This window comes from Lampetra planeri, chromosome 78, assembly GCF_965212315.1.
Source record: "Lampetra planeri chromosome 78, kcLamPlan1.2.h2, whole genome shotgun sequence".
Lineage (NCBI taxonomy): Eukaryota > Metazoa > Chordata > Hyperoartia > Petromyzontiformes > Petromyzontidae > Lampetra > Lampetra planeri.
In genome coordinates, this window is record NC_136183.1 from 2,850,987 (window position 1) to 2,862,199 (window position 11,213).

The following is an 11,213-nucleotide window of genomic DNA, read 5'->3' on the forward strand; positions in this document are numbered from 1 at the left end:
GTGCAATCTTAGACGTGGTTTAGTTGTAATTTATTGAAGGTGGAGGGGTTACCAGCCCCTCACACCCATCCAGAGCCCCCATTTAGCTGATGTGGTAGCTACGAATGCCACGAGGGGAAAGGCTAATCGGAATTGGCCCTCCCCCCACAGCACTTTCCACAGTTACAAGAACAACAACCGCCATTCGCCACTAAGTGGCGGTGACGTCACCATGGCGTTTGTGCCAGGCCATGTGCACGGGATAGACCCAGGTGCCATGGGTCGACTGACTCCGTTGACTGGCCAATGCACCACCTGTACCCCCGACTGTGCCAACACACAGTGTACACGCACACACACAGTGTGTACACATACACATTGTATACACACACAGTGTGTACACATACACATTGTATACACAGTGTACACACACACAGTGTACACATACACACAGTTTGTACACACAGTGTACACACACACAGTTTGTACACACACACAGTTTGTACACACAGCGTACACACACAGTGTACACGCACACACACAAGTGTGTACACATACACATTGCATACACTGTACACACACACAGTGTACACACACAATAATGTTCACGTTGTTGTTGAGCTCACGCACCCAAGGGGTCTCTGTTCAAGAGAGGCAACAATATAAATGTAATCTAAATAAACTTAAACTCTAACCCTGATCTCGTTCTCTGACGTCACCACTCATTAACTTGGCGTGAGACGCCAGGGAGAGCCGTTCCCCGCTAGTGACGTCATGTCACCAAGGTATTCAACTCCCCAACCCCCCCATCTACCGCGCTTTTGAGCGTGACGTCACGTCTAGTTGGTCACTGTCGATTTCGGTTCCAGTAAAAATCCTTTTTTGGGAAAAGCCACGCCCAGTCTCTGGCGGTTCATTAACATAATTTATTCAGGAATACCGTCGCTAGTTCATTGCAACGGGTTTACCAGCCAAGCCCAATCACCCCACATGGGCCCGGCTTATTAACATAATTTATTCAATTACACCCCTGCTTGTTGGGGGAGGGGATTGTGTGATGAACTCCGCTAGTGACGTCATGTCACCTCCTGCTGCCGCGTGACGTCACGATATATCCGGAAGCTGCTGCACCGTGCGCGCGCTCACTGAAATCCGAGGTGAGAAGTTCACATCGTGGTTGTTGTTGTGGTCGTGGTTGTTGTTGTTTACCCAGGTAGTGCCTCGCTCCGTGTCTCTCGTAGGGATATCAATTGAGTAGCAGCGAGTATGGAATCGATGTCCAGGCTGGAACATTACAACGCGGGGCCTTGCCTCCTGACCTCGCCTGATTGCATTTGCTTTAATTCTCTGCTTAAGTTTAATTTGTCTTCATCTGGCTCACTACTTTGAAACTTTGTTTCTTTTAAGTATTTCTACAGTTTTTTTTTATATCTTACCAAGGGCAAGCCCACTTCAGCTGCTATACCGCTCTTGTTTTCAGAAGCGACCTTCCCACAACAAAGTGGCTTATCAACGTGTGGAAATGTCTGTCGGTCAAATACTCTAAACGCGTGGTGATGTTGACTCTAAACGTGGAGGGGAAAACCCTGAGGATCCGGAGGAAAATCTACGCGACCACTGGGAGAGAGACACGCAAATTCCAAATATACAGGAGGGGTCGCGATCGAACCCACCACCTCCTGTAATCCAGGAGAGGCAGTTACCATCTCCCAGCCACCATGGTGCTCACTCGAGTACATGACCACAATGAGTCTCAGCACTCTAATTCAGGAGCGTTCTGCCGAGTTGGTTTTGCTGATGCACCCTTTAGACCGATGAACAACTATTTTTATGATAATTGTTTTTTTACCCTTTTATCTGGCAACAAAACCGACTCCTTTTTTTTACGAGGAATCATGTTTGCATAGACCACAATACCTGCAGTAATAATGCAAACAAAAAACATAACTCTGATAATGTATGCACTGTCCTTGAAGTTGGTCCACACCCGAGACAGTTTTCCTTAGAGCCTAGTCTCTCTCTCCGATGGTGCATTGTCTTTGAGTTGTGCGCCTTTTGGCGTCATCTGGTCCAACACCATGTGAGACTCGGCTCTAAGGAAAGCTGTCTCGGGTGTGGACCAATCTACTTTAAGGACAGTGCATACATTATCAGAGTTATGTTTTTTGTTTGCATATGACTTAAGGTATTGTGGTCTATGCAAACATGACTCCTCGTAAAAAAAGGTGTCAGTTTTGTTGCCAGATAAAAGGGTAAAAAAAAACAATTATATTTTTTAATGGCAAATGAGATTCCAATGGTGTAAACTATTTTTATATTACCAATCAAGGCTCACAGAGCTGTTAGATCTTTTGTCAGAAGCCACCTGGCCATAGATGATAGCTCAACGAAATGGCTTTTCACGTGGAAGATTGTAGCAGCCAAATAATCTAAATGCATGTTACTAAATGTGGAGGGGAAAATCGAAGGACCCAGAGAAAAAATAATCCGAGTGAGCGAGTGTACTCATTTGTGTTAGTGTACTCCGTGAGCGTACTCTGCGTGCGTGAGTTCGATTCCAACCCTGACGCATTTATAATTGCAGTTTACATTTTTTATTTTTTCTCTCTCCCCGTAGTGGCATTGATTTTTCTCCACATTTAGAAACATGCATTTTGAAAATTTTGCTGCAAAACATTTCCATATTATAAGCCACTAAGTTGAGCTATTATTTGTGTCCAGGTCGATTCTGAAAAAGCTATGCAGCTCAGTGGGCCTCACCTGGTAAAATAGTAATAATGTACTGTGAGGGTTTTCCAATTTAATTTCTTATTTAGCAGTTAAAGATTATTTTTCAGGAGGGCCCTGCATTGGACTGTTTGACCACCACCAAATATGTTTTGAGTTTAGGTTTGGGAGAAAAACGGAAAACCCAGTGGAACACCAATGCCGACGGTGACGGCCGACGCCAGGATAGCGGCCACGGGCTCGAAGCGAGGGCAACCCGGCTCTTGTCCCAAGAAAGGAATCCGCTCCCCGCTGCCCTCCACGGTGGCGCATCGCCGGCGGGGCTGCACGCTGAGCCCCAACTTTTCCAGAAGATCGGTACCTGCAATACACTCGTGGCATAACACGCTCGACACGTATAACTCCTGGTTACACACCTGGTGTCCGAGGCGACCCTTAAGGGTGACCCTCCCCAGCAGTCCCATCCCACTTCCACTTGCAGTGTGCAGCGCACGATCCGGGGCCTGTAGGCGGCCCACTTCAACCCCGACCACGCTGCAGTGTGTTGCACTCACGAGTGACGTTACCGCCCCCGTGTCCATCAGAATCTGGGTACGCCGCCTGTTCACCTGCCCTTCCACGAGCGACGTGGCTCCCATTATTCCTGCCACCAGCTCCCGCAGCCAGTCACCCGCAGTCGCCGCATTCTGGGGTGTTGTTGTCGGCATCTGCGTGGGGGTCACTCGCTCACCATTATCACGACAGTTTATTTGTGTTGGGACCACGTCGATTGCACCCCTCTGTGGTCCCCTCTTTAGGGAGGCCTTGGTGTTTAACCCTGGTGCTTCTCTCGCGCGGGCGATCTGGGGACAGTTTCTCACGAGATGCCCCCATTTGTCGGATAGATAGCACGCACGTGGAAGGGCGGTGGCTCCATAAGAGGCCCCTTGTCCACTCCCCCTTACCCTCCAAGTGCTCATTTGTTCGAGTTCTGCCTCTTATTGAGATACTCGCCTGGTTAGCCCCCCGACCATGGAGCGCAGCCCTCCCACCTCGGACTGGACTATCTCCGCTGTGGACTGCAGCTTGGTCACATTCTTGGGTTACCTTCCCGCATTCTTGGGTTACCTCCTCACGTACTTGGGTCGCATGGCCTGTGATATCTCCTATGCCGGTCTGTATCCCTACCACCCATATTGGGGTTGTCTCGCGGGGTCCCGGAGGCTCCCTCGTCCCCCCCCCTCACCTCCCCCTCTGAAAGAAGACTTGCAATGGTTATATCCCGTCCCAGCCGTCGGAATTCCGCACGCTCGCGAGCACATCTCTCACACACACATGTGCGCGTGCTCGGCAAGGGTGTTAAATGGGGGATATGGGCAGTTCGCATCTGGCTGCCACCCTGTTGTGCTTGTCAGATAATGCTGAACTTTCTCGGTGGCGAGGTCATCTATGAACTCGGCAGTGTATCCCAGGCGTGCGCTCTGTGTTAGCAAGCGTGATTTATTTTCGTGCGCGCTCACTGAGATCCGAAGTGAGAAGTTCACATCGTGGTTATTGTTGTCGTGGTGGTAGTTGTTGTTTACCCAGGTAGAGTCTCGCTCCTTCTCTGTCTTGTAGGGAGGCCGCTTTGGATTGCACTACTCTTCGATTTCACATTAACATGCTAATTTATTACATTAACATCACTAGCCCCGGCCACTTCTTTATGACCCTTGGGCTACACCCATTTAAAACCTTTTAAAACAGTCTGCCTCAGCTGCAGACCATGAATTTTCTATCAGAGTGTTTTTGTTTGCATTCTGACCACAAGTATTGTGGTTAATGCACACATGATTCTTTGTAAAAGGTTTCAGTTTGGTGTTTTAACATCTTAACACCTGTTTTGTTGCCAGAAAAACGGGGAAAACCTGTTCTCATATTTTGGTACTGGCAAAGGTCCCATGATGAAATATTGCAGTATATTAGAGGTGAGCCGTGCGTGTGCAGAGAGGACAGTAAGGAGCCGGAAGTGAATGAATTTTGTGGCAAAAATGCAGGCCTGATAATATGTAAGGATAATGTGGTAAATGAGAAAAAATATAGCAGCAGCGGGGTGTTGGAGTGTGCAGGTGTTACAGGTGTTGAAGGTGAACAGGTAAGCTAAAAATTGCGTGAAAACATAATAACTTACCCTTAAGTACACATGGAAAATTTGGGGTGTGTAGGTTTCATAGTGTTGGCGCAATTTGGTTCTCAAAAAAACACAGGAAGTCTGCTTAATTTATATACATTTATACTCATCTTGGAATGTTTTGTATACGGTTTCTCGACGTTTATTTCAGTAATTTAGTTTATTGGGAATACAGTACAGTACTTATTTAAATTGTGATGTATATTTTATATGCCGTTTACCTAACCCCATTATTTAGGTAAGGATTAAATATTTAATATGGGCATTTTAGCTTTCGCACGGCACTTTCCAAGAATGTAACCTCCGCGCTATTCAAGGGGCTGCTGTATTTTCTGTCCATCAGCTATAGCACAGGAGTACGGATTTTCAGCAGAAACTAGATCTCTGCTTTCTTGGTGTAATTACGGCCTATAATACCATAAAGAGGCTTGGGGTTTTGGATTATTTTTTGTTTTAGATATCTCTGCCTCTGCTCACATTCGTTGAGGATTTTTATGATTTTAGGCAGGCCCGTCTAAAGCTGTGTGACCAGGAGTCGGATCCCTTTCCTGTTCAACATGGCTTGTGGCCGAAATTCCCTCTGGCCCCATGCATTACATTACGTAGCATTTTCAAATAATGATGTGTTTTGAGAAGCTCACAATGGCCCTATAAAAAATTGCATTTCATACAGTAACAATGATATGCTAATCGCTGCCTGGCTGAAGTCAAGGGATTGTCCCCTGCTGGTCAACTTTGTTACGCATGTTGATGATCTGGTCATGGCTACTCAATGATATTGAGTTGGAGAATCTTGTTCTGTACCTGGAGAATTCCATAACGAAATGGGGCCTTGCATATGTTCTACAAACATATCACCTCCCTGGGAAAATCTTGACCAAAAGCTTTCGTAACTGCAGGAATTCATATTCTTTGGGTCTTTCGGTTAAGTGACGTGACTTTACCGAAAGACCCAAAGAACACCTCCCTGGGAATTTAATGTCATACAACACTGCACCTGCTCAGCTCTCCATGAATAATCAGGTCGTTCTACACGTGGTGGAGGAGCTCCTATACCTGGTTAATGTGTTCACGACCAGCTCTGGTTTGGCATCCAAAGTCTCACTTCAAATTAGTCTAGCAGCATTCTTTCATTAGGCTCTGTAACACTATGTGGAAGCTGCCTGGACTTTTTTACATACAAAGCTGTGAGTGTCCATCGCCAAGGTCTAGTCCATTGCAAAGGTCTAGTCCATTGCAAAGGTTTCGTCAAAAAACAGGCAATAGTCTACATTATAGACTGCCAGTACGCTCACCAAGGTTAAGAACCAGGCTACAGTCTACATTAGTTGGTTTTTTTCTTCTATTCACTTTATTTGTATTATTATTTTCTATCTACGTGACTTTACCGAAATAACCAAAGAATATGAATTCCCGCTATCACAAAAGTTTTAAGTCAAGATTTTCCCACGGAGGTGATCTTTTTGTAGAACATATGCAAGGCCCCATTTCGTCATGGAATTCAACAGGTACAGAACAAGATTTTATAATAATGGAAACAGTCAGGAAATTAACACTGCACATATGCAGCTGAAGTTAGATCTGTTCATCCTTGCATTCAAGCTCATCTGAGCCTGGCTTCACACCTCTAAGTTGCAAATGAACATTAATTTATACATTTCTGCATAATACAAATAATATTTTTTTCAACAGCCTTTGCTATGTTAGCAAATTTTTCTTAAATAAATATTCCTGTCGTAGCTAGACAACCGAAATTGTGTGCTTGGAGTTTTTGGTAAGCATTCCTTTTGAAGACACGAGGGTGTCCAGGCATATTTATGACCATTGGCCCTCTCATTGTGTGCCTTAACAGCTCGCGTGATGAATTGGGGAATTATTTTCACTATATCATGAAAATATGAATAAGTATAGATGTGTATGTCATGTGTGACTGTGTATATGCATTCCTCTGTGCCTTGATACTAACGTAGATGGTGTGGATATGTTTTTCTGTCTGCAGCTGACGCTTCCTCTGACTCTTCCTCTGCAGAATTGGTCTGATGGAGCAAAGGGACTCGGTACAAGAAGGAAACAATGCGACCAGTATGCAGACAGCACGGATCGTACTGGAAGTTTGACACAGCACCAGAGAACTCACAAAGGAGAGAAACCATTCAAGTGCACTGTGTGTAACAAGGCATATGCACAGTCATCAACTCTTCAGATCCACCAGAGAACACACACGGAAGAGAAACCTTTCAAGTGCAGTTTGTGTGTAAAGGTATTTTTAGGTTCATCTCCTCTGAAACGACACCAGAAAACACACAGGGGAGAGAAACCCTTCAGGTGCCTTTTGTGCAATAAAGCATTTGCAAAGTCATCATATCTTCAAACACACCAAAGAACACACACGGGAGAGAACCCCTTCAAGTGCATTGTGTGTGAAAATGCATTTGCAAAGTCAAAACTTCTTAAGAGACACCAGAGAACACACACAGGAGAGAAACCCTTCAAGTGCACTGTGTGTGAGAAGGCATTTACAGAGTCATCACTTCTTAAAATACACCAGACAACGCACACCGGAGAGAACCCCTTGAAGTGCACTGTGTGTGAGAAGGCATTTTCAACGTTATCACATCTGAAAACACACCAGAGAATGCACACAGGAGAGATCCCCTTCAAGTGCACTGTGTGTGGAAGTGCATTTGCATGGTCATCAGATCTTAAAATACACCAGAGAACGCACACAGGAGAGAAACCCTTCAAGTGCACTGTGTGTGAGAATGCATTTGCACAGTCATCAAATATTAAAATACACCAGAGAATGCACACAGGAGAGAAACCCTTCAAGTGCAGTGTGTGTGAGAAGGCATTTGCAACGTTATCAAATCTTAAGCGCCACCAGAGAGCACACACAGAAGATAAACCCTTCAAGTGCACTGTGTGTGAGAAGGCATTTGCAACGTCATCAAATCTTCAGAGCCACCAGAGAACGCACACGGGAGCTAAACCCTTCAAGTGCACTCTGTGTGAGAAGACATTTGCACGGTCATCACATCTTCACGACCACGAAAGAACACACACAGGACAGAAACCCTTCAGGTGCACTATGTGTGAGAAGGCATTTGCACAGTCATCACATCTTCAGAGCCACCAGAGAACACACACAGGAGAGAAACCCTTCAAGTGCACTGTGTGTGGGAAGGCATTTGCACAGTCATCACATCTTCAGAGCCACCAGAGAACACACACAGAGAAACCCTTCAATTGCACTCTGTGCAGGAAGGCATTTGCAACGTTATCAAATCTTCAAAGACACCAGAGAAACACACAGGCATCAGATGATCCTCAAGGAGCGGAGTCTGAAATCGGCTTGTGTAAATCCAAGTGCTGCAATGAGCCCATCCCTGCTGAAAAAAGAACCAGAATTTAATTCTAGCTTGGACGCAATAAAATGTGTCAAGGTGGATTTTGAAGAGGTGAAATGTGAAGAAGTGATGGTGAAGAGCGAAGAAGCGATGGTAAAATGTGAAGATGAAGATTCAACTCCAAAATCGGACCTTCACATCGATGGAGGCAACGTGAAGCAGGAGGAGAATTCTGACTGTGAGGCAGAGCGAGGCAACTCCCAGGAGTTTGTGGAAGTGGAGGTGTGGGTGGACTTCTTAGACAATACTAAGTCAAATGGAGACCCGGTAGATGTGTAAGCTTGAGACAATGAAGCTCCAAAAGATGCACCTTTGTCACAGGCCTTTAATTAAAATAACGTGAAGTTGCACACTCAATTCCTAGGTTCAACCTGCAGAGTAAGAGCAGCCAGTATTTGCGGACCTGTGGGTTGGGTAGATCTCTAACCAGGAGCCAGAGCCAATAAGCTCCGAAGCATTCTCTATGTTATACTATGTTATAATAATTTTAGCATTTGTATGGTGCTTGCTTAATCGCCTCAGCAACTCAGTTGTGTTGTATCATCTCATCACAAACACTCGAAGAGTATGTTGTATATATGCCTTTTCCATAAAATTATATCGAGTGATCTTTTTCTATTTTGTAATAATTTTGATTGGGATGTAGAGCTGTGGCATGGAGAGGGTGAGTCTCCCCCCTGCCTTGCCACGCAAAAGACAGCTGGATGATAATTACTCACAAGCCTGCTGGGGAAGTCATAAAATGTAATTTAAAAAATGGCAAACCCAAGGGGGGGGGGGGGGGCTAATGAGATTCTTCGAGAAATCCCCAGTTGACTTCAAGAGAAGACCGCCATAAAGGAAAAACCCCACAATAAAACAAAAGACGAAAACAGCAGGGGTCATGAACCTCCCTTGGACAGGGAAATTCACCCAAGGGCAGTTAATCATTACGAGTTAACTGGGGTTTTTTTAAAATACAACAGTAAGGTTTGAAGCTTAGCTATATCTTCAACCTCAGGATATCAAACTATAACTTGAGAATAAGAAGTACGGATCCCTGGCAATACAGACTGGGAGCAAATGTTAATTAAACCCTCGTAATATCCTTGGTAACAACTATGGTATACCACAAATCTTGGTTAAGCATGAACCAAGTAATTATGAAAGTATTAGACCTAGGGTCATTCAGAAGAGAATGTGAAATATGTCATTCACGCACGACCAAGATAATATGTATTCCACGGGATCAGAGCCTCGCCAACCGCCTTTGTCTTCCAGTAGCTAACACAGTACATGGTCAGTTTAACACGTAGGCTTTCGCGACCAATATTAGTCAAATGTGTCGTAACCCTCCACCACCCGACACTGCCAAACAGTAAAAAATGTGTCGCGTTTACCAAGACAAATAGTTCACTACTTTAGCCCACCGGTGTGTTGAAGAGTGATTCCACATCATTTAAAATTGAGTACAACGTTTCCCTGGTAATTACATGCAGCATCATCGGGCAATTTGCCAGAATGGTGAGGCCCTCTACTTTCTCTCGGTCTTAAATGGAGCAACAGGGGACGTCATCTTTTAGCTAAATCTGCTGCAGTGATTCGAGGCGGAGACGGGGAGGGTATTGTAATTATATAATTGACTAGCTTTACTACCCGGCTTCGCCCGTGACTTGGTTTCACCACGCCTGGCCGCCTTTGTCTCCCCAGTGGCGATGTGCACACACCATACCAGTTACTCGTTTTAGGCTGAGTCGACCTAGAGGAGGCCCAGGACCGGTTCAAATAATCGTTACCGGTAGTGGCCGTGAGCGGGAATTTAACTGGTCGCCGGGTTCGTAGTGCAGCGCGCTAACCACTACACTACAATGCATAACGCTTCCACATGCGTGGGTCACATGACAGATTTGACGTCAGCTCACCGTCCAAAAAATATATGCTCCCCCCCCCCCAAAAAAAGTTTATTTTTATAATCTTTGCATGGTGTACAGTCTGGAAAGTATCCACATGGTAAGTTTGTTGCACAATCACAACTTTGCCTTTTATGTGTAATGGGTTCCGGAGACACTTGTAAAGGTAACTTCTTTACAGTGATCCCTCGTTTATCGCGGTTAATGGGGACCGGAACCCCTCGCGATAGGTGAAAATCCGCGAAGTAGGATTGGCCCCCTAGGGATTTCTGTATATGTGTGTGTGGGTACTAGAATGTTTAAAATGTGTATATTTATACTTTATATATATATATTTTACTTAAATCTATTTAATTATAAAACCTTAATATTATACATTCAATCTCTCATATGATACGTATTGTGGTGTTCTACACTCACCAATGATAGTAGTATCTTGAGACTTGACTCCAGTAATGACGATGACGATGACAATGACGACGACGATGACAGACCTGTGCAGTTCGATAAATGTGATGATGAATGATGATGATGGTGTTACTGCACAGGTATAATGAGGCCTTTAAATCAGTTCGAAAAATCCGCGATGCACTGAGGCCGCGAAACTTGAACCGCCAAGTGGCGAGGGATTACTGTATTACGATACCACACTCCAACAGTCCTCTGTTACAGCCTAGGGACACAGCCTAGGGACACAGCCTACTCTGGCTACGCTCTCGGGTCCTCCGGCTACAATTACCCTAGGGGAGGCTACCTGACCCGACCCAGCCAAGGTGCGGGTCTCCACTCTTGGCTTCCTCGGAACTCGCCCTTACAAGGACGTAGAGCCGGGAGTCCCAGACTCCCACCACTGGCCCGCACAGCGTCCCGGCCCTTACAAGGACTATCGGGGCGAGGGGTTCCAGGGTCCTAAGCTGGCTGGTCTTGGGTCTTGAGCTGTGACTGGTCCCGATCGGCTGGGGAGGTCCCCTTTAATGTCCCTTTGCCCATCGAGGGGTGGCGTTGCGTGGGATCATAGATCCCCCGCAGCCCCCCCCCCCCACCCCTGGCGGTACGGGGCAC

At 45.8% G+C, this 11,213-nt stretch overlaps 1 protein-coding gene across 1 annotated transcript; it reads left to right on the forward strand.

The window, feature by feature from the left end:
* Positions 1–1,095: 1,095 nt before the first annotated feature.
* On the forward strand, positions 1,096–8,871 carry LOC144738148 (uncharacterized). The gene is made up of 3 exons (XM_078621102.1): positions 1,096–1,136; positions 2,869–3,063; positions 6,885–8,871. The coding sequence occupies exons 2-3, from the start codon at positions 2,905–2,907 to the stop codon at positions 8,265–8,267; spliced, it is 1,542 nt and encodes a 513-aa protein (XP_078477228.1). The 5' UTR covers positions 1,096–1,136; positions 2,869–2,904; the 3' UTR covers positions 8,268–8,871.
* The last annotated feature ends 2,342 nt before the right edge of the window (positions 8,872–11,213 follow it).

What these genes read in the sequence shown, in the direction of transcription:
- LOC144738148 (XM_078621102.1), top strand. Translation starts at nt 2,905, where the DNA reads ATGCCGACGGTGACGGCCGACGCCAGGATAGCGGCCACGGGCTCGAAG. An exon ending in CCAACTTTTCCAGAAGATCG is followed by an intron (nt 3,064 to 6,884) that starts GTACCTGCAATA and finishes CTTCCTCTGCAG; the next exon opens with AATTGGTCTGATGGAGCAAA.